The sequence below is a fragment of the Aureobasidium melanogenum genome (assembly GCF_000721775.1).
Source record: "Aureobasidium melanogenum CBS 110374 unplaced genomic scaffold scaffold_16, whole genome shotgun sequence".
In the NCBI taxonomy this organism is placed as follows: Eukaryota; Fungi; Ascomycota; class Dothideomycetes; order Dothideales; family Saccotheciaceae; genus Aureobasidium; species Aureobasidium melanogenum.
The window spans coordinates 463,156-487,770 of NW_024470068.1; the positions used below are offsets into that span (position 1 = coordinate 463,156).

At 49.5% G+C, this 24,615-nt stretch overlaps 9 protein-coding genes across 9 annotated transcripts; 2 read left to right on the plus strand and 7 right to left on the minus strand.

Annotated features, from left to right (window-relative positions):
• Window positions 1-296: 296 nt before the first annotated feature.
• M437DRAFT_67603 (uncharacterized protein) lies at window positions 297-1,593 on the minus strand (the record flags this gene model as incomplete). The annotated part of the gene is made up of 4 exons (XM_041024968.1): window positions 297-356; window positions 418-661; window positions 717-1,327; window positions 1,384-1,593. The coding sequence occupies 4 exons, from the start codon at window positions 1,591-1,593 to the stop codon at window positions 297-299; spliced, it is 1,125 nt and encodes a 374-aa protein (XP_040878256.1).
• A 653-nt stretch (window positions 1,594-2,246) lies between these two features.
• Window positions 2,247-2,822, minus strand: M437DRAFT_19167 (uncharacterized protein; the record flags this gene model as incomplete). The annotated part of the gene is made up of 2 exons (XM_041018982.1): window positions 2,247-2,376; window positions 2,437-2,822. Coding segments are annotated over 2 exons (516 nt in total), but the record flags the coding sequence as incomplete, so codon positions are not given.
• A 299-nt stretch (window positions 2,823-3,121) lies between these two features.
• M437DRAFT_52423 (uncharacterized protein) lies at window positions 3,122-5,855 on the minus strand (the record flags this gene model as incomplete). The annotated part of the gene is made up of 4 exons (XM_041022350.1): window positions 3,122-3,283; window positions 3,440-3,868; window positions 3,920-5,730; window positions 5,786-5,855. The coding sequence occupies 4 exons, from the start codon at window positions 5,853-5,855 to the stop codon at window positions 3,122-3,124; spliced, it is 2,472 nt and encodes an 823-aa protein (XP_040878258.1).
• A 260-nt stretch (window positions 5,856-6,115) lies between these two features.
• Window positions 6,116-7,388, plus strand: M437DRAFT_52549 (glycosyltransferase family 15 protein; the record flags this gene model as incomplete). The annotated part of the gene is made up of 2 exons (XM_041022377.1): window positions 6,116-6,272; window positions 6,328-7,388. 2 exons carry the CDS (start codon window positions 6,116-6,118, stop codon window positions 7,386-7,388), a joined length of 1,218 nt encoding a protein of 405 aa, XP_040878259.1.
• A 460-nt stretch (window positions 7,389-7,848) lies between these two features.
• On the minus strand, window positions 7,849-9,368 carry M437DRAFT_86127 (nucleosome remodeling complex, CAF-I subunit; the record flags this gene model as incomplete). The annotated part of the gene is made up of 4 exons (XM_041028399.1): window positions 7,849-8,029; window positions 8,089-8,577; window positions 8,632-9,253; window positions 9,359-9,368. The coding sequence occupies 4 exons, from the start codon at window positions 9,366-9,368 to the stop codon at window positions 7,849-7,851; spliced, it is 1,302 nt and encodes a 433-aa protein (XP_040878260.1).
• A 5,671-nt stretch (window positions 9,369-15,039) lies between these two features.
• Window positions 15,040-17,420, minus strand: M437DRAFT_86129 (uncharacterized protein; the record flags this gene model as incomplete). The annotated part of the gene is made up of 4 exons (XM_041028400.1): window positions 15,040-16,099; window positions 16,150-16,309; window positions 16,358-17,160; window positions 17,218-17,420. The coding sequence occupies 4 exons, from the start codon at window positions 17,418-17,420 to the stop codon at window positions 15,040-15,042; spliced, it is 2,226 nt and encodes a 741-aa protein (XP_040878261.1).
• Window positions 17,421-17,729: 309 nt separating this feature from the next.
• M437DRAFT_52815 (MFS general substrate transporter) lies at window positions 17,730-19,065 on the plus strand (the record flags this gene model as incomplete). Its single annotated transcript, XM_041022426.1, has 2 exons — window positions 17,730-18,758; window positions 18,814-19,065. The coding sequence occupies 2 exons, from the start codon at window positions 17,730-17,732 to the stop codon at window positions 19,063-19,065; spliced, it is 1,281 nt and encodes a 426-aa protein (XP_040878262.1).
• Window positions 19,066-19,396: 331 nt separating this feature from the next.
• Window positions 19,397-22,701, minus strand: M437DRAFT_67611 (cytochrome P450; the record flags this gene model as incomplete). The annotated part of the gene is made up of 2 exons (XM_041024969.1): window positions 19,397-20,815; window positions 20,869-22,701. The coding sequence occupies 2 exons, from the start codon at window positions 22,699-22,701 to the stop codon at window positions 19,397-19,399; spliced, it is 3,252 nt and encodes a 1,083-aa protein (XP_040878263.1).
• Window positions 22,702-23,451: 750 nt separating this feature from the next.
• M437DRAFT_86132 (uncharacterized protein) lies at window positions 23,452-24,021 on the minus strand (the record flags this gene model as incomplete). The annotated part of the gene is made up of 1 exon (XM_041028401.1): window positions 23,452-24,021. The coding sequence occupies one exon, from the start codon at window positions 24,019-24,021 to the stop codon at window positions 23,452-23,454; it is 570 nt and encodes a 189-aa protein (XP_040878264.1).
• Between the last annotated feature and the right edge of the window lie 594 nt (window positions 24,022-24,615).

Below are 24,615 nucleotides of genomic sequence, written 5' to 3' on the forward strand. Positions count from 1 at the left end.
TTGTGGGCAGGATATCTAATTAGTCTTGTTTGACAAAATAAATACCAGTCCCAGCCTTACGATGAAACTCCTCACTTCTACTTGCAAATGTTGACATCCATCCCGACCAAACCTCCTCTATATGTCATAAAGTACCACCAATCCGCGAAACCCTCGAAATGAAACCTTTCGCAATAGAATTGCCTCATCGCTTCATCTGATGGATCATTTCCAGCTCCTCAGGGGTAGGTGGACCAAACAACATAGCATTCACCTCGCGGCTTCTAATCGGCCTGCCAGCGAGCTGCTCAGCAAGTTCAGCCATCTTCTTGTCGCCAGGGTTCTTTTCCACCATACTCTTGACGATATCGGCGAGGCTGTCGCGGGATTGGCCGGTAGGGTCGCGGTGAGGGGCGGTGGGCTTAGCAGAAGCGGTACTTGATGAAGGAGGCTTGGAGGTAGCAGGTATAGGACCGCCATCGATGTTGCCGTCGTTGTTGTGAGCGACAGCGCCTGCTTAGCAGCAACACCAAATCTGCTGTTCAGACGGTTGACAACCTCGCCAGGAAGATCACCGTAGACTTGGAAGTTCTTGACTGGAGTGTTCAGCTTTTCGAAAGCATCGCATAGATCAAAGCCAGAGGTATAGAATTGTCTGATGTTGTTGGGGGTGAAGGTGAATCTAAGAACACAGATCAGTTCATCAAGTTCTGTATCGCATCCCAGTTTCAACTTACATGGTGTTGTCCTCACGCAATATCTGAACAGGACGAGCGGTAGTATTGGTAAGCAGAGGATCAACGTATGCACGCAACTCCTCGACTTCACCATGAAAGCAGCTGTTGAAGCGGATTGTCAATGACTCCAGAGTGTTACCAAGCATATTGAGACTCTTGACGACATGGTTGAAGTTGTGCTTCAAAGCAGCAACACCATCACTGTGACGAGGATGCTTGATATCGGACTGAGCTGACACACTAACAACCAAATGCTTGATCTGAGCCAGAGAAGAAGGAGCGAGTCTGTAGCTAAACAACTGTCCAGTGATCTGATAGCGGAACTGCTCGCCCACAGGTATCAGAAAAGTGTTCTTGGTGAACAGAGTGCTGATGAGTTCTTCGTTGATCTGCTTGTTGGCGTTGAGAAGACCTCGGGCGTTGACGAGAGGTTGGTAGCCCTCGACACCCCAGAGTGGCATGCCGGGGCTGAGCATCAAGAGCTCTTCAAGTTGATCCAGGCTGTTTCTGATGCCCAAGGAGTCATTGGTAGTAGTCCTGAGACCAGCGAGATAGTCGTGCTTAGCCTGCTGATCAGGTGTGAAGCGAGCGATGAGGAGACCTTCATAGACCTGGTTTATTTGAGTCAACAGGTGTAATGTAAAGACAATCACAGGAAGATACAAACCTTATCACGAGTGTCGCGGTTGAGCTTCAGAAACTCAAAAGTGCCTCCAGGCATAGGCTTGTGAGCAGAGCAGTGCTTCTTGTGCTTGGTCCAGTGATCCTTCTGGCAGGTCTTGCTGCAATAGAAGGTAACCTTGCACTTAGCGCAATGCAAAGTACCATCCTTGAAGCAAGAGCCGGAGGCGCAACGTTTGGTTTGGAAAGATGCCATCTTCGGCACAGAGTTCAGATGTGCAAATGATGTGTGGGATGAAGTAGGAGGGAGGAGAGAAGAGACGAGAGATACAGACAGATGAGCAAGCTGTTGAGACTACAGTAAGTGACAGCAAACACCGGAGTCAAAACGACAAACAACACGACTGAAACATGCAGGGCTTTGTGGATCATTCAAACAACTCATCCAGAAGCATCTTGCAAACGCGAGAACCTGTAAGATCTCAACACGCGACCAGTCACCCATACCTTCGTGTATCATTTTATCACTCTTGACACAGGGTTTCGACCAAAAGAACTGCTTATACTAGCAGGAGCAAAAACCCACATTACTGGAACAACCCCAACCTGCTCGCAAAGTATTCTACCTTTGCAAGAGAGAGAAAGAACATAATGTTCCGCTACATTCGAGGGTCGAATCAAGGACTTCTAGGAGTTTTATTGTTTTCAATCGGGAATTAAAGAGTAGTCTTACCAACTGTGTCAACTCTGCCGATTACTGAAGGAATTGACGTTTGGCAACGATATATGGTCCTGGTATGGTACGTGAATGGATTGTGATGCAAGCAGGTATCTTCACTTTGTGGTCTTCCCTCCTATAGCGTTGGTTCCTGCAGCAGGAGAAGCTGCTACCTTAGTGGCCGAAGTTGTTGCCGCCTTCCTTGTAAACAGCCTCTTGATCGGTAGTGTCGATATCTTCGCAAAGCTCGGTGTGAGCCATAGACTCAATCCCAATCTCAAAGGCAGCAATGCTTTTGTAATGGCATACGCCGTTGCAACCCTTAGTTCTTTGTCAGCATTCCTTCTTCTCAGTTGTTCAGATCTTCTCGCAGTAACTCACTCAACGAGCAACCTCACACCATCCTCACCCCTAGGCCACCACTTCGCAAATCCCTTTCTATTCTTCTCGTCCTCGAAACCCTCTCCATCAGCATCCCTGATCCAACCCTTACGCCTGAAATATCTTCCAAACTTTTCAACACCTTCTTTGACCCAGTAACCTTCCGAGAAAACTGGCGGTAACCAGTCGAACTTGTGGAATGCGAACGTGAGACCGAATAGAGGTACAATGGCTGTAAGCTCGTGCAAGACCAGAAAGGCGGTTATGTGCGAGATTGGTGCATTGCGAAGGGGCGTGATGTAGCGTGCTAGAAAACGTGGGAGACGGGCCTCGAGACGAGAGATGCGAGAGTGTTGGGTGGCTTCAGCTGTGGGCTTGGTAGACTGGCGGCGAATCTGTTGCTGTAGAGTCGTTCGACTGTATCTCAGAGACGGAAGAAGCTGTGACAGAAGCCTAGAAGGCGGCATTGTGATAGTTGTTGCAAGGAGGAAGATCGGTGTTTACTTCAAACGTGAAGTAGAGTTCGCGAACGAGACCCTACGTCATACTTGATATAAGTGTAACCCTGTCTGTATATATCATGCCAGGCGAACAAGTATCAGCAATGCAATTTATCAGAAATAATAGAACGCTGGTAGTATAACGATCGTCATGAACTGAGCTTGAGTGGTACTCGGGCATCATTTTATTTCCTATCTGCAGTCATGACTCCCCATGAAAGTCTTTCAGAAAGCATGATCCATGCTGGCTCGCCCTCAATCCTGCTTACACTCCGTAACCCAGCCAGCAAGAATGACAACTGCCTGTTATACTCTTTGAGCAGACTGGGGACGCTCAACACTGATCTCTGATCATGTCGCTCATGGGGCTCAGAGTCATCCTCGTCATCGGTTAGGTTGGCCGTTTCATCAGTCTCAGACCTTTCATGGCGAGCTGAGAGACTTTGCTGCACGACCACTTGACGAGGTGTGGGCCGAGCTGCACGATTGCTGATTTGCTTGACGGCATGCCTCCACTCTAGTGCGAGATTCTCGTAGAGTTCAAATATAGCTAAGATAGAACCTTGTATCGGTGCCAGATTGTCCTGTTGCAGCAGTTTGCTAGTCAGGTCAAGCTGAAATGTGTCGAATGCTGCAATCATGCCATCCACGTCTGCCGCGGCCTCGAGATAGGTAGTGAGTTGTTTTGATACGACAGACAGCACCTCACAGACGTAGCCTTTCAAGGTAGTCGCAAACCAGGATAGGTGCTGGCGGAGAGCCAGTAGCTCCTTGACTCTTTGCTCCTTGTACCGATCAGCCATGATGCTCAGCGTCCATTCTTGTTGATTCAACAAGTACTGAGCTCGGTAGAGCCTTAGCAGTATTGTGAAAGCGTTTTGGCAGGCTGCTAGAGTCGCCTTGGTTAGAACATTCTGCAATGCCCATGAGATCTGCAACATGTTAGAACTGATTTAGATAATTTGTTGAACATAAGGACTTACAGAGTATTCCACGACAATACGACCCAGCATGTCTACACGTCGATCGTGAGACGAAGTAGTTTGCTGATCAGCCCCGGGTTTGACACGAACAATGATGTGGTCAGTCATGACAGCGTCCGTCGCCTCGAAAGCAGTTTGTGCCAACTCTGTTAGAAGGAAACGATCATCCCAGCCACTACCTCGGTCCATACGCCGGAATATGGCGTAGGCAAAGTCCTGGAAGCGTGAACCATGTACACCGAGATAGATATGGTTGACCGCACTGATGGTCGTTTGGAGCCCACACTGTGACATTAAGGTCTGGTGTAGGATTTGTGTCTCTGACTCCTCTAGTGCGTCAGTGAAATTGTTCAAGGCCTGCTTGAAAACTTCCGAGAAAGGTAGCAAGCCATTGCTCGCCGCTCGCATGATTCGAGCAACATCCAGACTATGTCCACTACGCTCAGAGATGTCTCGGTGATGACCGAGGGCCTCGAGGAACATGACACTTTTCCCAGCCTTGAAAATTCTCTCTGCTATGCCTTGCATGAAGTCAGGTGCAAAGACAGATCCATCGGCCTGTCTGAGCAGCGTGAAGCGGGAATGCCAGATTGACCCGCGATCGGGACTCTCATCATCAGAACGTACGAAAAACAGTTCGTTTGAGGCAATAAGTTTGCCTTCAATCATCCATAATCGAATAGGACGAAGATATGGCTCTAGACATTTGAACAGAAGATCTGCAACCTCTGAACTTTCTTCGTCTTCACCGACGAGCTGAAGGTTACAAGTCTGTTTGAACAGGTTGTTGAGCAATTGCACCGCTCGAACATTATGCTTGGCGGCATCGTCCGGGATTAGACCTCCGAGTCGAACAAGTGGTCTAGCGACATGATCAATCTCAGCGTACACATGAAGTAAGCTCACCACCGCCGACGTTTGTTGTTGGAGAAAGTTCTGCTCGATGTTTGATAGCAATCGACCGAAGTCACTCAGTCGAGTTTGCACTGCAGCTTGGAAGCTTTGCAGAACCACGCTTTGCTGGCTGGATGCAACAAATCTTCTGACAATGGCGATCTGCGAGCCAAGTGAGGCATAATCCTGGAGAACGTGATCTATAGTTGATGGTGCGATGTTGATTATACGACAAGAGTGCCTTGTTCGGATACGACCACCAGGTCCAGCTTCGAACAGATCTGTGGGGAGCCCATGGAGCATCAGTAATACTTGACGAATGACTTGTAGCTCTGTGAGCTCTGACCCGGAATGCATGCTCGTCATGCGGTTGCGTAGCTCCTTGACCTGATCCAGCAGTTCATGATCCTTGGGAACAATGAATGCGCGAGCCAAGGTAGCAACATCTTGTTCACCAAGGGATGACGCAGAAGTAGACGTTGTCGGTTCGGCAACAGATTCATCACTCAGGCTGTGTGCGCGGTGCTCCGAGTAGTCGGATTCATACTCGACGTCGTTCCAGATACCCTCTTCGTCAAGCGGATCGTCAGCGATGATTTCAGCCCATGTCAATTGCTGTTCGGCCGGTTCATCAGGACAAATCTCCAAAGCTTTGTTAATGTCTGTCTTTTCGGCTGGCCGATCGGAAAGAGCCAGCAAAAGAGCTAGACTCTCTGGTCTCCAATTGTTGGGTATGGCGGCCAACTCATCAAGGCGAGGTTTCAGAGCATCTGCTAAGTGATCATTGTTTAGAACATAGAACTTCTCCAGCAGGCCTTCGAGTCGTGCATCGATCTCAAACTGATTGACACGAACATGTTGTTGTGCTTTGAAGGTTTTCAGGGCAGAATCTCTCAAATGTCTGATCTGCCGGGCATCTTTCTGGAAATAATCAGTATATTTGCATGGTATGGCTAAAGAAAAGACGTACACGAGGAGTAGATGGGGTAACAGCGCTGATCAAGTCATCGGTAAGGGCATTAAGTTTTGCAGCGTGAGCCATGTTGCATCTGTCAAGCACATATTTCGTATCAACACGGAAGCATTGAGATATTGACACAATGTTAATTGTCCAGAAGCGAGTTGTGAGCGCATATGGAGGAGCGACTCGAAGGAGACGCGTCGGGGTCTCAAGGCGGTGAGGACGGAGACTTTGGCAAATGTCGGGGCGTCGTCATGCTGGGCATGCTCCAGGAGCTCTCGCATGTCGCTTTAATTTGACGATTGTTGTAGCAAGAGACAAACGTTCAACTAATCGCAATCATGGCGTTACCTCCAGCGGTCCGCTTTCTGGCGATTGGCACTATGGTTGTCTTCTGCTATCTCTGTGTCCAAATCTTCCGAGCACCATCAAGTCTGGCCGCTGGCGGCAAGGATGCCGTCAAGTTCAGCGACATGCCCAGGGATCCCAACCTTGATCGTACGCACATATCCAGATAACCTACCAGTCACCAGCTTCTGACATGTAACTCTAGCTACTGGAGAACCACCGGAACCGCTTCACCGAGTCTCTGGCAACAACTATGCCCCCGACAACGCAAACTCGAATCGCATCAATGCTACCATCCTGTCGCTTGTGCGCAATGAAGAGCTGGACGGTATTCTACAATCTATGCGCGATCTAGAGCGTACTTGGAACCACAAGTTCAACTATCCCTGGACTTTCTTCAATGATGTTCCCTTCACCGAGGATTTCAAGAAGGCCACACGTGCCATGACCAAGGCCCAAGTACGCTACGAGCTCATCCCCAAAGAGCACTGGGAAGTCCCTAGCTGGATCAACCAAGACCTGTTCCGCGAGAGTGCAAATGTCCTCAAGGAGCACGATGTCCAATACTCGCACATGCTGAGTTACCACCAAATGTGCCGCTGGAACTCTGGCCTGTTCTACAAACACTCCGCCCTCAAGGATATGCAATACTACTGGCGCGTCGAGCCTAAAGTCCACTTCTTCTGCGACGTCGACTACGATGTCTTCCGCTTCATGCAAGACCGCAACAAGACCTACGGCTTCACTATCAACCTCTACGACTCCCCTCAATCCATCGCAACACTATGGCCCGAAACTCTCAAGTTCCTGGCCTCAAATGCTCAGCATCAACACCCCAACAACGCCATGAAATGGCTCACCGACAAGGAGCGCAGACCAGAACACAATCTTCAAGCCAACGGCTACAGCACCTGCCACTTCTGGAGCAACTTTGAGATCGCAGACATGAACTTCTGGCGTTCCTCTGCCTATGAAGAATACTTTGAGCATCTCGATCGTGCTGGAGGTTTCTTCTACGAACGCTGGGGTGATGCTCCTGTCCACAGTATCGCATTAGGACTCTTTGAAGATGCACGCAAGATCCATTGGTTCAAGGATATCGGTTATCAACATATTCCTTTCTTCAACTGTCCCAACTCTCCAAAGTGTAGGGGTTGTGTTACTGGACGGTTTACGGATGGTGAGAAGTGGCTGCACAGAGAAGATTGCCGTCCCAACTGGTTCAAATATGTTGGCATGAGTCCTGAATGGGCTGTTCAAGAGTAGCAGGAAAAAAATTGATGCATCATGGCGTTTTGGCAAGCGTGTGGGTTTGTTTCTCTTGACAACTTTGTATCTACGTATATACCACTTTTTGATCGGGCTTCCTTTTTCTTGTTGTGAGGACTGGTATTCAAAATATCTGACACTTTCAAGTTACTTCAGCTTGTCAAACAATCGTCGGTGGTGTGCAAATAATTTGTGCGACGTATAATCGCTCTCTAGTTTCGTAAAAATACATTTCTCTCTCTTTCCTCTTTCCACGCCTCGCATCCGTCTTAGAGCCAGGCAAATGCTTTTTCTCTCAATCACTCACGCCTTGAACGCCTTGCTGTTTCCCAAATCAACTGCCTCTTAATCGAGGCCTTCCATCCAGTTCCTGACAGTGGTTTGCGGCTCAGGCGTCTTCTAGTCCTGAACGTCCCTCATGGCAGCTGCACGTCAAGCCTATAGTCAGCCTTTGAATCTATTGTGATACGGACACTTCACGGCGTGGAATACCGGGAGGCAAGGTCTCGACCAAATTTCTCGATGCGCGCCAACATTGGATCAGGTTGTCTTCTGCGACTGAGCACATCATCCAAGGGTCGTTCTTGTTCCAGCTAAAGTCTGAAACACGGCTAGTGTGGCCACCATGCATGAAAAGCCTATTTTCCATGTTAGCATGAGAACGAATCAAATTGTCAAGACAATGAAGAACACATACATCTCTGGTGGTCCATCCTCGGCATCGTCAGGTGTTTGCTCGCTTCCGGCACGGCTGATATCCCAGAAGATGACACGGCGATCGTCACCACTGCTGGCAAGAATGCAGGGGTCGTGAGGATGCCATTCAATCTTAGTGACGACGTCCTGGTGTCCCTCCATGCTGTGAATCTTGCCGTGTTCAGGGAATCTCATATCAAAGATTCCCACAGTGCGGTCAGCGGAACCTGTAGCGAAAAGTACATCATGCTTCTGGTGGAAGGCCAAAGTGTTGATGGCGTCGGTATGACCTTCGATTCTAATGGCAGGTTTCGAGTTGGAAGCGGTACGAAGATCCATCAAGCAGAAGGTTCTATCATCCGCGACCGTTCCAAGGAGGTTCTTTCCGTGCATGGGGTGCCATTGGACGTCGTTGACTGTAGAGCTGTGGTGGTTGAAGATGCGAGCAGTGGTGAGAATCTTGTCAGCTTTTGAGAAGTTGTTGATGTCCCTGTGAGGAAATCAGTCAGATGTGATTATCGTAGCAAGAAGACGACAAGCATACCAAACGCGGACAGTCTGGTCCTCGCTACCAGTAGCCAGTTGACCCTCAAAGTGAGGGTTCCAGTCGAGACCGAAACCTTCCTTCTCGTGGCCCTTCAGCTCAATCTGAGCCTCGACCTGGTTTGTCTTTGGCATGGACGAATGTTTTGTGCGGTCAAAGACAAGAGCGTCTCCTTGAATGGTCATGGTCGCGATCAGATCTGGGTTTTGAGGCATATAGCGGGCCTTGTTGATCTCGCCGGGGTGGTTGATCTTCTGAATGACGTTGAAAGAGATGGGCTGTTTGGCAGCGCCGTGGCCACCAATCTCCTCCTTCTCAGCATCGTAGTCTGCGGGGTTGACGGCGGGCTTGTTGGGAAGGTCGACGGTGGCAATTTGGAGATAGTCTTGGGTGGCGCCTGAGGTGTGTGTACCGATCAGGAGACGGTGGGTGGAAAAGTTCTTGTCAGGCAGGGACTGAACATCGGGCAGCCACTGGGCTGTGAGGGTAGGCCATTCGAGGGCTCTGCTGTAGATGACATCGTAGAGGAAGACGGCATTCTTCTTCCAGACCTTGTACTCCTCGTTGATGATCTTGTTCTCGACAGCGGGGTCACTAACGCCAGCAGGCTGTGCTTGCATGTCTAGCATTGCGGTGTTAGCTGGAAAGCACTATAGAATGTGTAAAGGTGAAGAGAAGGTGGATTCAGAGGTCAAGAGAGAAGTGGTAAGCAAGAAGAAAGACGCACCTTGGTCCATGATTGCTATGACTTGCGGTATGTGGATGATAGTGCAGGCTCAATGACAGAGTTGGACAAAGATGGAGATGCGATTAAACGCGCTCGGGCAGCTTGACGCGTTTGCGCTGAGATTGGTTGCCAAGCACAAGTGAAATCTGGGGTCGAGAGCTCGATGCGACGGCCGTGCGCAGTGACTGGTCGACATCATCAAGTCGCCGCCTCTCACCCTCTCTCCTTCTTTCTTTCGAGGACTCCGTGTCGAAATATCCCGCCATACGCCCTTTTCCACGCCCTTTCTCTTCTCAACCCCCTTCTCACACCCATTACTTGACCCCAGCCGTTGATCTTGGAATATAGATCATCATGGGTAAGTGCCAGTTGCCATGTTACCACCCTGGCAATCATAGCTAACCACTCTGCGCGCAACCAGGTGTTCCCAAATTCTTCCGATGGATGAGCGAACGCTATCCTGCCATCTCTCAGCTGATCGCTGAGAACCGCATCCCAGAGTTCGACGCTCTCTACGTATGTCCACCTTCACCGCCTGTCTTTGCGCCGACCCGCCTAGAACCTCTTTAACACAGTCTCCCAGCTTGATATGAACGGTATTATTCACAACTGCACCCACAAAGACGGAGACCATGTTACAAAACGCATGACCGAGGAGGAGATGTTCATCGCCATCTTCAATTACATCGAGCACTTGTTTGGCAAGATCAAGCCCAAGCAGCTCTTCTTTATGGCTATCGATGGTGTCGCTCCCAGAGCAAAGATGAACCAGCAACGCGCCAGACGTTTCCGTACTGCTCTCGATGCTGAAAATGCTCGTGAGAAGGCCATCGCTGCTGGTACTGAAATGCCCAAGGAAGCTCCATTCGACAGCAACTGTATTACCCCTGGAACAGAGTTCATGGCTCGTCTTACACAACACCTCAAATACTTCATCGCCAAGAAGGTCTCTGAGGATATTGACTGGCAAGGCCCCGAGATCGTTCTCTCTGGACATGAAGTCCCTGGTGAAGGAGAACACAAGATCATGGAGTACATTCGCAAGGCCAAGTCACAACCAGACTACGACCCCAACGTCCGCCACTGTCTTTACGGCCTCGATGCCGATCTTATCATGCTGGGTCTGCTCAGTCACGACCCCCACTTCTGTCTTTTGCGTGAGGAAGTCACCTTCGGCCGCCAAAGCAAGGCCAAGTCAAAGGAACTCGAACACCAGAATTTCTATCTCATGCATCTTTGCATTGTTCGCGAATATCTTGAACTGGAATTTCAAGAATTGAAAGAGCCTGGAGCTCTTGGTTTTGCATTCGACATGGAGCGCGTTATTGACGATTTTATTCTCATGGCTTTCTTCGTTGGCAACGATTTCTTGCCGAACCTTCCCCACCTCCACATCAACGAGGGTGCTTTGGCACTCATGTTTGGTGTATACAAGAAGATTCTCCCGCTTGCCAAGGGATACATCAACGAGGGCGGTGTTATTAACCTCGACCGACTTTCTATCCTACTTGATGAGCTCTCCCACGTCGAATTTAGACACTTCGAAGCAGAGAACGCCGACGCCAGCTGGTTCAAGGGCAAGCAAACTGGTCGCGAGGATGTTATGGTCAGAACCAAGAACAAGGGCAAGGTCGTTATGACCTCGTCGCAAAAGGAGGTTTACACACGCGTCAGACAATACGTCAACAGCCGCCCTGCCGACTCCGAGCCCGCACCTCTTGACCTGCCCACTTCGCTCCCTGCACGCGACAGAAAGTTTGTCGAGGATCTCGCCGACAGTCTGCACCTGCAATGGAAGAGCATTGTGAACGACGAAGGCGAGCGTCATCTCCAGCTCTCCTTCTTCCCTCGTCCCCCATCAGACGACTCGGACGATGAAGAAGACGAGGAGGCCCAGACAGCTCTCCTTAGAGTGGTCAAGAGATACGACAACGCCGAAATTGTCGATGTCAGCGCTGAAGAGGCTCAAGAACAGATGACCAAGAAGTACGACGAGAAGTTCGCCCAGTGGAAGGACGAATACTACAAATCCAAATTTGAATGGGGCACTGAGAACGAAGAGGAGCTCCGCAAGCTGACAGAAAACTATGTCCAAGGTTTGCAATGGGTTCTCTACTACTACTATCAAGGTGTCGTCTCATGGCCCTGGTACTATGGTTACCACTACTCTCCTATGATTTCCGATGTCAAGAAGGGTCTCAAGGCCAACATGGACTTCAAGCTTGGCCAACCCTTCCGTCCTTACCAGCAACTCATGGGTGTGCTTCCAGACAGAAGTAAGACGATCGTTCCCGACGTCTACCATCCCTTGATGACCAGCCCTGACTCGCCCATCATCGATTTCTACCCCCGCGACTTCGACCTCGACATGAACGGCAAGAAGATGGAATGGGAGGCCGTCGTCAAGATTCCTTTTATCGACGAGCAGCGCTTGCTCAGCGCTATGGCTACCAGAGATCATCTACTTACAGACGCACAGCGCGCCCGTAACGAATTTGGCGTCAGCTTGAAGTTCACCTATGCTGCCGAGATGAACTACACCTACCCTTCGTCCCTGCCCGGTGTTTTCCCAGACATTCCTAACTGCAAGTGTGTGGAGAACATTTTCGAGCTACCTACCATGGAAGGTCTGGATGTCTACATTGGTCTTGTCGAAGGCGTCAAGCTCGGTGAAGATGCTTTGGCTGGTTTCCCTAGCTTGCGCACACTCCCGACTACCGGCACTCTTGGTTTCCACGGAGTTAATGTCTTCCAACAAGAGAGCAGGAACGAGAGCATGGTTGTCACTGTGATGAACGCGGAGGAGACCAGCAACATCGAGCATGCTAAGCTGAAGCTTGGCAAGGCTGTTCACGTTGGGTACCCCTTCTTACACGAGGCAAAGGTTGTCAAGGTGTCTGACGAATTGTTTGATTACGTTCTTACCAACCCCAATGCCGAGGCTACGCCCGACAACATTGAGGCCATTCCTCATGGTGCTCCTGAGATCTCGAACTGGAAGAAGAAGGCCAGCCGCATTGAGAGCGTCTACTCTAAGAGACTAGGCGTTATTATCAGCGATGTCGAAGCTATGGTCCACGTCGAGATGCTTGTTGGCCTCCGTAAGACGGACGAGGGTGCAACTGTCAAGGAGTATGCAGCTGTTGAAGGTCTCGAGGCTGACTACGCTGCTCAAGCCATTGTCGATGAAGTCGTCTCCGAGGACCAGCGCTTCCTGGAAAAGGCTGCTCTTCCACTTGAGGAAGAGTTCCCTCTCAACTCCCGCGCTTTCTTCCTCGGCGACTTCAACTATGGCAGACCTGCCCTTGTTGATGGTCATGAGAATGGCAAGACCAACATCAGAGTCAACACAGTCAAGGTCAGAGAACCTGACTTTGGTCATCAAATCGCCTACCAGGCAGAGCGCCAGTTCCCCTATAAGCCTGCCTTCGCTGTTGCCAAAGAACTCAACCTCCACCCGCTTGTCTTGTCCAAGTTGACCGCATCATTCCGTGTCACTTCATCAGGACTACAGCTCAACCTTGGTCTCAACCTCAAGTTCGAGGCCCGCAAGATGAAGGTTCTGGGTTACAGTCGCAAGTCGGAGCGTGGTTGGGAATACAGCCAGAAGGCCATCGACCTGATTGCTACTTACATGACCAAGTTCCCCGAATTCGTCGCACGTATCCAGGCTAACCCTTCGGGTGACGTTTTCAACGACACTGACTTCTATCCTGCCGACATTGCCAAGGACAAGATGAAGGAGATTGGTGCTTGGCTCAAGAGCGTCGAGACCAAGTCGTTTGAGCGCGTTCCTCTTGATGCCGAACAGATGAACTCTGACACGGTCATGGCTCTGGAGCGTGCCGCAGAACACTATCTGTCTCTTTCGGCCAACCAGGTCGAAGACAAGATCATGAACGGCGTCCCTCGTCATGCTCTCCTCAAGCCTAGTGATGCTGAACAGCGTCTTGGTGGTCAGCGTTTCGCCCTTGGTGACCGCATTGTCTACGTTCAGGACTCTGGTCGTGTTCCTATCGCTTCCAGAGGTACTGTCGTCGGCATCACCAAGACACCCAGAACAACCATGCTCGACGTTGTATTTGACTACTCTTTCATGTCTGGTACCAGTCTTGGCGATCGCTGCAGTCCTTTCAGAGGAAGCACTGTCCCTGTTACCAGTGTCCTCAACCTGACTGACAGACAATGCATCGCTGAGAGCAAGGCTGCTGCACAGAAGCGTCAACCTCCTAAGCAGACTCCCATGACTGTCAACGGTGGCTACGGACCTCCTCAAGAGCAATGGCGTCCTGCCAACGCCCCTCCACCTCTCAGAGGCTCTTTCAGCGGAGTCATGAACGGACGTGGCCGCGGCGGTCACGACAACCTTCCCATTCGTGGCGGAAACCCCAACCGTGGTCGCGGCCGTGGCGGTAGAGGCGGCTACACCATTGTCGACAACAGCGACCCTATGGAGAACGTCGTCCGCAACAACCTGAACTTCCGTCCTCAGAACATGAGTGCTGTTCCTCCACCAGCCATCTTGAACAACGACTACCGTGGCAGAGGCAGAGGCCGTGGCCGTGGCGGTGAGGGCAGAGGTCGTGGTGGCCCTCGTGGTGGACACGCACCCAGAGGAAGGGGAGGCGCTGTCAACGGCAGCTCATAGGGAGGGCTGTCGATGGATCACGACTCGACGCACTGGATCACGAAGATTACTGAGTTGATGAGCAGAAGATGAGGATGATTTTCGGGCTTTAGTTATTTTGCTTCTTGCATGATCATGGATCTTTGATGCTCATGTTTTCTCACGATGAGATACCCCCGGAAGTGCTATAGATAGCTTGCCAAATTCTTGACGTTTGTTTCTACTTGACTTTTCTTTACCGAAACATTGTGCTTTTGACTTTGATTTTTGTTGAGGACTTTCTACAGACAACGATAACTGCAAAATAATGTCTCATTTGTTACCTCGGGCACATGATGGTGCCCTGGCGTTACTCTGCATCTCCAGGTAGGTGTTTCTCAAAGAGTGGTGAGATTACATACTGAAGATAAGAACAACAAAGGCTGACGAGTGATAGATTTGGGTAGGCTCTGCTTTCCGAAAATTATCTCAAGCAATCTAAGAACATTTCTTCGCTTCATGCGCGACCTCCGCTTTTACTCTTCATTCCGTAGGCTTTGTTGATAATATGCCCTCTTTCCACTCAGATCAGCGACAGTATCAATCCATGGAGGATCGACAGATGATCTGATTGGGCCGCAGTGTAGTTTGAGGAGAAGAAGCACAGCAAACTTTTGTGAATTGACACCGAAGCTCCATCTTCATTGGATGTGAGCTTGATCATCTCGGGGGACTTGATGGCGTTACTGCGACCTTGTCAGCCTCTGCTGGTTGTGATTCCTTGTAAAGCGCTTACGAGACTGCCTGCGATGACCATATGTGGTTTGGCCACTTGGCCGACACCTTAGCGCCGGCGTCGAGTGCTTGGATTGTCCTCATGGTACATTGACGGAGTGTGTGGACAGTGATCGCGAAATCTTGTTTCGAAACGAAACAGAATGCGTTCGCTGATCGAAAGTTGCGGGCCAAGGTAAAGCTGGAAGTGAAAGTGATTGTGAGAGAAGAGTAAATTAAGACACGGAAAAAGGCTGCGCCTTCTGTCTTTCGCCGTTCTCACCAGGAGAACCTCGTCTGACTACACGCCCATGAAAAGGCTAGCCTGATCAAAATCGGCTAGAAGGTCATCCCATCCTGGAGCGCTCGAGTCTGGGACCATGCTGATAAACTCTTGCCACAAGCCATCAAAGTCCATATCTGGATTGGCGGTGAGTGAAGCATTTCGCTCTGGCACAATCTGTACTTGGGCAGTTGTACTCTGATCAGGATATGAACTGCCTGTGTGTATCGTCTGCAGGCTTGGTGTCGTTGTCGACTCCGGTGGAGTCAGGTACTGATTATGCACTCCAGCATCTTGCAACTGAATCTTGTGCTTTCGCAGTAGTTCCATCAATGGTGTCAAGAAACGATCAGCTGCCGGCATCTCCGTCTTGGACTCTTGAAGCATCAGACATGCTTCCTTCAGCTCGGCTCGTCGACTTCGATCCTCAGCTTCGGTAGCCGACTTGTTGAAGCACAAATCGAGGGCCAATGTAAGTGCAGCCATGAACACATGATACAAGACAAAATTCAGCCTTGCGATTGGCAAAACCGCACCACGTTTCTCCTGGTTCAACAGACGACGAATTTCCAAGCTCTTCCTCACGGACTCTAGACATGCCGTTCGAGAGAAATGGAATCTTGCGTCTAAAGAACCACGGATGAGGAAAGGTCGATGTATTCTGCTTCGATGACAGTGGAGTCCTTGTTGCAGGAGATATCTCTGTGTCGCTAATTGTGGATACTTGCTGAGATATGGTTCTGTTTTCTTGCGACTTTCTTCATCGAGCTGAAAATAGAACGGCATGTTGTCCGTTATTGTCGCGGTCGTCCGCTCGAGAGCAACAATCTCCTCGTAATCCACACTGTTGACACCAGAGGCCAGCGGATGTACTAGATCAGCAAGAACTCGACATACCTCTCCACCATGCGTTCTAACCAGGAAATAAGACATCTCGGTCGGTATTGACAACGGCTTATCAACGACATTCTGTCCAAGAAGATCATCATCGTCAACGTTCATCGGTTTGTTGACATGAATGTGTCGAGGGTTGATGCTGTATGTTCCTTCTTGGGGACTAGGCATACTACCGAGCAACCTTCCAAACTGTCAGCTTGAACTCAATGGCTCTTCTCCGAACAGACATACCAGTCAGTAGTCGCCAAGTACCACCATATCCTTCGTTTGACCTCATTTTCGACCATATCTTTGGATTTGGCTCTTCTTGGGTGATCCAAGACATGTATAGACAGGTCCTTGGCGAGAGTGGTAGATGTACTGTGCATCAACCAGTACTTCTTTGATAGTCCTTCCAGACTCAGTATGATGCCATCTGCAACGTGGCCGATCTACATACCCTCGAAGTTTTGTATCATCAAAGACATTATTATGGTGGCCTGCAGCTGTTCCACAGCAGTAGGTGTGGTGGACCGCTCGATGTGATCCAGGATATCGAGTGTGTTCTGCTTCCAATTCATAGACAGCTGATTAGCGATCTGCGGGTCCGAGAAAACACATTCTGGCCATGCTATGGATGCTTGGAAGTATGCTCCACTTGCGAATATACTAAGCAGCAAAGCCACTTGTGGTAGACCTGGATTGTGGCCGCAGACGATCTGGTAGTAAGTCTTGTCAAGGAGAATTTCGACTGTCCGTTTGTGGTAGATGTGATACCATGAGCCAAGCGATTTGGCAAATGTCTGGAACAGAATACGAGCTTCCTCCCTTTCAGGTAGGCAGATGCGCCGAATCACCTTGTTGCCTTCCACAGATATGCTGGTCAAGACGGGCATTCTCAGATTGAGGTCAAAGGCAATTTCTGACACTTTTGCAGAGGTGAACAGAAAGCTTGCTTCTTTGATGATTGCATCTGTCGGTCTTGATCCAATGATTTCTGTATCGCGAAACTCATCTTCGTGTTGCTCGATATTCGCTTGCGGTGAGGCGTTGGACCTTCCGATAGTGTGGAATATCTCGTTCTGCACAACATCCTCATGCAAAGCTGGAATGGAACTGCTTGGAGTATTCTCGCTGGCTCTATCCCGCACAATATTGTCAGATTTGGTAAGAACGATATCCTCAAGTCTTTGAAGTCGTTCCAGAACCCGTGCCAAGACTGAGCTGTCAGAGGCAGCTGCTGAGACGTTGGCAGAGCTGCTCCTGCTTTCTCGTGAGCAACGTACTTTCTACCAACATAGGAGATCTGTATCGCCTTACGACTGCTGGTCCGAAGGCCATTGTGCTGCATCGGGCGGTTGGCATTCGAGACCTCTCGATACGCAATTCGAACATGGGAAGGTGCGCGAGCACTTGAGCTTCTTCTTGCGACACACTTGACAAGAGACAGGGTCTTGACGACGTCGCGTCGCAGGCTGATCCTCACTGACCTCTATGGCCGCCAAAGCAGGTCGTTTTGACATGGGCTATCTTCTTGTAGAAGAGGTATGTGAAAAGACAGGTATCGTAAGGCACGAAGGAATCCTACGGGCGCGACCTCCATGGAAACTCCACGGTAGGAGCCCTCTCCAGATAGGCGTCCGTTGGCAACCGTAGGCATTCTGATAACATCACGAGGAGAGTCCACGGAGCGAAATAGTAGGTACCACTAACATAAATACTTATCTGAATCCACTGCTGCAGGGTGTTTTCTTCAATCAACATTAACCCCGCACACAGAACCTGATCAAACTCTTCTGAATTCCGTCATAATGTCTAACCCCAACAAGGAGATGCAAGCCGAAGCAGTCGTCGAATCGACAAACTCATCAACTCGCACACCAGCTACGGACGAAAAGGAACTTAACATACGCTCAGCATTGGTACTCAGCGGTGCCTTCTGTGCGTTCTTTTGCAGTGTTGGTTTCTTCAATGCATTTGGCATCTTCCAGGAATATTACCATGCCCATCAATTGTCGGCCAAGTCAGAGTTTGACATTTCATGGATTGGCAGTTTCGCAATTTGTGCTATGTATCTCAGTTCACCTGCGATTGGAATCGCCTATGATAAGATTGGACCAAACATGCTATTAGGCATAGGCAGCGTTGGTGCCCTCTTCGCAATCTTCATGGTTTCGCTTTGCAAAGAGTACTATCAGATGTTCCTTGCGCAGGCTTTAGTCTTTGGCATAAGCTCTGCTTTTCTGGTCACGCCTTCTTTGTCGACACTCACAAAGTATTTTCGCAAGAATCGTGCGCTGGGGATGGGTATCGTTGTTGCTGGCTCATCTACCGGGGGCGTGATATGGCCTATTGTGTTGGACCAACTCCTCAATCATACCCACCTTGGTTTTGGCTGGACTATCCGAATCATCGCCTTCATCATGCTTCCGCTGCTTGCTCTGAGCTGTTTGCTTATTCGCAGTCCTGCTGTGATTCAGTCATCCCTGGATGAGAAAGACCAGACTCCTGCAGTAAAGCCAAAAGCGGATCTCAGCATCATCAAAAATCCGGCATTTATCCTTTGTTGCGCAGGTATGGCTATTGCTAACTTCGGCATGTTCAGCCCGTTCTTCTATATCAGCTCTTATGCTGGATCACTCAACATGTCGACATCTTTCACTTTTTACCTCGTCTCTATCGTCAATGGTGCTTCCTTCTTTGGCAGGATCTTACCTGGTATCCTAGCTGATCGTTACGGTTGTTTCAATTTACTCTCCTCAGCTGCTCTGGTCTCTGGTGTCGTAGCATTCTGCTGGACCGGAGCGACTAATGTCGCTGGTGTTACTGTCTGGGCCCTTGCTTATGGCTTCGCTTCTGGCGTAAGTGGCCCCCTGATACAAAATGGACACATACAGTATACTGACCGTTGAACAGGCTATCATGAGTCTTCAAACAGCTTGCGTCTCGCGATTAGCAACACCGCAGACTATGGGTACTGCTATGGGATTGGCTATGGGTTCCATTGCTCTCATGGCTCTCTTCGGAACACCTATCAGCGGTCAGCTTGTCGGCCAATACGGCTATCTGGCATTGAGCATGTTTGCAGGGGCCACACTGGTTGCTGGCTCTGTCTTGATTGCATGCGCTCGATTCGTCCAAGATAGAAGACTCTTTGCAGTGGTCTGATGTCAGTGTTGCTAACTTGAATTGCTTGCATGTTGTTGTAATATAAGGGAGATGAGCAAAGATCCTGTGTGATGGTGTTGGCTATTCACTTTTTGTTTCTCTCTTTCTCATCCATGTCCAACAGACATAGCGTACTGCATTACAAAGACAAATCAGCGTACCATGTCGCTAAACAGGGCTATACAACCACCGATGCTTCTGCTTCCCGCGACAACACGTATTCAAGTGACTATCCAAATGCACAGTGTGTAGCCGCAGAGTACCACGGCCACTGAGCTAATGGTACCGTGAAATCTTGAGATTGTCGCTCACACATAACTCCCAAGCCAACTCAGTATACATCACTGATGTATCGATCAGTCTTAACACTTTGAAGCCACTTTTCTGCATCTTCCATCGACTTCTCGTTCCTCTCGCACCATATCTTCTTGCAAACTTCTGCAGCACTCTTGCCCAGCCGTGCCGCACTTCCACAAAGGTATATCTTGCCGCCATTAGCAAACATCTTCGCTACCTCTTCGCGATGCTCCCAAACGGCGTCTTGCACATAATGCGGGCCAGAGTCACCCTTACTGAAAGCCGGTACTACTTTGACGACGCCCTGTTCCTCCCACACGGCCAACTCATCCCGGTAGATGAAGTCTTTCTCTGAGTGGCGGCAGCCAAAGAACAGGATAGCGGGTCCCAGTTTTCGTGCACCAGCTGCTGCTATGGCAGCTCTTTCCTGTAGGAAAGCTCGCATCGGCGCAATGCCTGTGCCGGCTGCGAACATAATGACGGGTGTCTCAACATTACCTGGAAGTCGGAAACCAACATTTGTGGGACGGACGAAGCATGAGATACGGTCACCGATGCGACGAGATGCCAGGTATGTGGATGTGACACCGAAGAAAGATCCATGGCCAGAAAGTGCCAGCGAAGTATGGACGTCGAAGCACAGGGATACAACATCTGCATGCTGCTTAGCCTGTGGGTTGTTTGCCGGTTCGAGAGAAGACGAGGCTATGGAGTATTGACGAGGCGTCAAAGCTGGAAGCATATCGATGTAAGCACTAAACGGAAGGGCGATCGCGGTCTCCTCAAGGATATCAAGGATGCTATAGCGCTTCTCAAGCAAGTGTTGGTAAGAAGCGTCCAGGAGGAACCCTTTGTATTCCTCCTGCTGTTCGGGAGTCGCGTGTGACAGGATAGCCTCTAGTTGACGCTTCGTGATTGGCTGACTGAGTTCAACAGCTCCAGAAAGAAACTCGCCGACAGGAGTGGGCTCGGTCGGAAGGAAGACTTTGGATGATCCTTTGACTTCAAGCATGTCATTTTCGCGAAGACCAAAGTATGATAGGATCCTGTGCACTGTTTCATCCGGATTGCGAGGCTGCACTACAAGGTAGTCACCCGCGGTGTAGCTCATGCCATCTGGCAAACGGATGTCCATATGTCGCTTCGCAGGCCCCACTTCGGTGCCTGCAAGTTCTTCATTCGCAATTACCGTTCCGATGTTCATGTCTTTGCCGCCAAGCAGTGAGGTCAGTTTTGACTCGCGAATGATTACCTCAGTGACGGCCTTAGCGACAGGTCGAGCACCACGCGACTCCATCAACGCATCTATAAGCTGATCTACCCAGTCTTCCCATGGGCCAAACAGATCTGCTTTGACATCCGAGAGTCCAATATCGACGACTTCTGCAGCGCCAGCTTTCTTCATCAACTCATGAACGAGTTTGGGGATCCTGTGGAACGTGCTTGCCCAATCCTGTTATATAATCAGCATCCAAAATTATATTTAGAGATATGGTTCTTGCTCACTGAATTTCCCACTCCATAAACTGCATACTTGACACCGTTCAAGGCAGAGGTGTTCTTGTTGCTAATATCTTCCAGCCATGCCACGAGTTTTTTTGCATTGTCAGGTGGCAGACCCTCGTATGAGGAGGTGATGATCACAACAGGTTGATCTGGCGTATGCTCAGTCATTATGTCAAGACTTTCGATCGAAGCACTCAAGCCGTGATCGGCCAATTTTGTTTTCAGGTCCTCGGCGAGAGCTTCACAGGTTCCGGTATTGCCACCAAAGAAGATCGACAGAGGTGCATCGGAGGATCTGTCTTGGGCTTGAGCAGCTTGAGCGTACCCATGCTGTTCTTCGTGTTTCTTCGCAGCGTTAGCTGATACACCTCCGGGAATGCCAACCGTGAGTGCTTTGCCTGGTCGGCGACGAGCTTTCATCCTGAAGTTCCATGGCTTGATTGTTAACGTTGATTTCAGCTCGAGCTCATAAGCTGGATCTGCCAGTTCCAGTTGAAAGCGCTGAAGCACAAGCGCGATGTTGATAAGCATTTCCTGTTCGGCAAATCCTCTTCCGATGCACGATCTCATGCCGTTGCCGAAGGGCTTCCAGCTATTGGGAGGCAACTTCTCAAAATTGGATTGGAGCATTCTTTCTGGCTTGAAGTCTTCATGGTCGTCACCCCAGACAGCAGGATCGTGATGGAGACTCCTCAGGTTGGCACTAAGCTGAACATCTTTCTTGACTTCGTATTTACCTTGCAACATCGTGTCCTCGCGTGGACAAACACCCCAGCGGCTAATGGGGGAGCTAAGACGAAGAGTCTCCTTGATGCAGGCGTCAAGATATTTAAGCTTTGGCAGATGCTGCAGCTCCAAGACATTATCGCCCACTACATCATCAACCTCTCGTTGCACCTTGAGGAGTTTATCAGGATTCTTTAGCAGATTATAGTAGGTGAATGATAAGGTTGAGCTGGTGGTCTCATGCCCAGCAACAAGGAATGTAGCCATTTGGTATCTGATGTTCTCGTCCGATAGGCCTTCCCCGGTTTCTTTGTCAATAGTGTTCAGCATCGTGTTCAGCAAATCCTTGTTCTCGGGTTGAGGGTTCTTCTTTCGATCTGCTACGATCTGGTCACAGAGGTCGTGCATCTTCTTTACATTCTCTTGTCGCTTTTGCTCGTCACTGCGGTAGACGTAATTGTTGATGAACCCTGGGCGGCTAACACGCCTACCACTTTCGGTCAAGACATCGGCCATCTGTTGGGCGAAAGGATGAGCGTGGTCCGTATAGAACTCGTTGAATCTATATGAAAAAGCACAAAGTCCAATAGTGTCAAAAGCCAGGCGTGTCAAGTCATCGCTGCACTCGATCTCGTTTTCTGGTCCCAGACGATCCCACTTCAGTACCATTTGCGATGAAATATCGAGCATGTCGTCGAACATGGATCGAAGCGCGATAGGACCAAAAGCTGGCACTAGCATGCGATGAGCTTTCCACCAGTTCACCTCCGAATCATAGGCTGTGAATAAGCCATCTCCAGTCAGCGCTCGGATAGCCACCAATGCACCAGACGGCTTTTTGTGGAATCTTTTCTCGTCGCAAATTTCATTGATGTGCTGCTGATCTCCGAGTATGACTTGTTCGCTGCCAAGTTTCAACTTCATGATGGGACCATACAGCTGTTGCATACTCCATATGTTTTTGGAAGGGAAAGAAGGATCCAAGTCAGGTAGGTTGCCGAGCAGGCCAAAGAGATGTTCTGGAGGTTGAGGTATGGGCAAATACTCTGGAGATGCTGTGTTCGACTGGTCGACATCTGACGCAGAAGTCCGCATAGGACAAGGCATATCGTAAAAGTGTTCGTTAATGATCGGACTTGTGTTGAGGTCAAAAGCATCGTGAGAAACAGCTCTCGAGCAGACTTGCTCCTTCCTCTATATAAGATTACCTAGTACTTCGGCAATCCACTAACAGGGCGGTCTGAGTAAATATGAGCTTCCCCTCTCAGCCCGGATCAATCGGCTGGCTTCGCGCGCGGCACCATCGAAGGAACCCTTGTATCGCTCGCGTTGTCGCAATCCTGCACATCAGCTTATTTGCATGTCTTTTCTTGAGGTATCATCGCTGCACCTTAGAAACACGAGGCGGAGCCGGAAAGAATGGAGTCGTCAAATAGGAGACTAATACCAATGCTTGAAGCACTTCCCCGACGAATTGACAGAAACAAAAAAAGCGGGCCCTGTATCAACCTTGGCGCTCTGATATTACAGGGAATTGACAGTGCTCAAGTGGTGCGATCAATTCTGCGAATTGGTTGCATACACCCTACAGAGCACCGCGTTGTACTTGTGGATTTAATCATGCCGTTGCGAGGCCATTGGAAGGATGTCGCCTCTGTCTGACAACATTCGTTGCAACTTTGTCGTGTAACCTCGCGCCATATCTCACGGGAGCGAACGTCTTTTCTTTGTTCCCTGTACTTAAAGTGTACACTTCTCAATGACTCGATTTGATAAATTTACGCGGCTTCTATTAGTATTTGTACTGTAGATAACGCTGATATCGTCAGAAAGCAATTACTTCTCTGGAAACTCTTCCTATTCATCAACGTCAAGCATCCAGTCATTCTTGCTCATAGCAATGCCTATTATCGTGTCTTGCACCAGAATCGCCTTCTCGATTTGCCAGGAAGACTTTTCAGACAGCAAATGCTTCACGTAGGGCAGCATCTTACGGATGGTAAGCTTCTGTGCGGGCTTACAGCCCTTGCTCAGCGAGCTCAAAGGCTTATCCAGATCAAACTTGACGATCTCAAAGCATTCCTCCACGCACTCTGCACACCAGGTGCAATCACAGCTCCGTCGTGTTACATGAGGCTTGTCCTCCAGAAGTATTTCGCATCTTTCGCATAAAGCCTCGTCGGCAGTGGGTAACTGAGTCGTGAATGGTGCGGGTGCGCTGATATTTGACGGTTTCTGTACCGATTGCTCGCCCACGAATGCCTTCAATTTTTCGAATGCTTTTAAAATTTCCCGTCCTGCGTATAGAATGTCGGATTCTCCCTTAACGTAACCTAGGACGAGTTTGATTAGCGGAAAGATGATGAAGTAGTGAATAACAGCAAAGACAATCAAGTCCAGAACCAGCTGGGCGATTGGAGAAGACATGAATGAAAAGCGGCACAGCCGTGGTGGAGAGGGGAAAAAAACAACGAGGAGGAGAATATGTATGACCAGGCTCGCGAGGGTCTTAATGATCTATATCTACTCTTCTATCGCTTTTTTTGTCAACAAAGACAACTCAAAGGATAATGTACTTGTGGCGTCTGATGCTGGTTGTTATTGTTCGACCTTTTTTGTTTTCCACTTCTCCAACATTCTCACAGCCTTTGTGTTCTTTGTATTCGATTACCAGAATTGTTCTCGTTGCTCCGAAAGTTTTGTGATGTCAAGTAGCGGGCACTTTCTTTGTGACATCGTGTCTGGTCCCCGGAACCATCGTTGCTTAGAACAACTCATGCCATGGTTTAGCAATAACTGCGCATTCGGAATTAATGTTCATCTCCCACCGACAAGAAAGAAACTCCCGGTCAACAACCTCCCATCGACAAGGCCCAAACTCATGGGCAACAATATTCCGCCGACGAGGATACCTCACCAACGTTGCACTTCACATATCTAATAAAGCGCAAGAAACGAATCTCAGACTCATCCAATCTCAGCCTCATCCAAACCAACAAATGTATCTCGCCGCAAGGCATT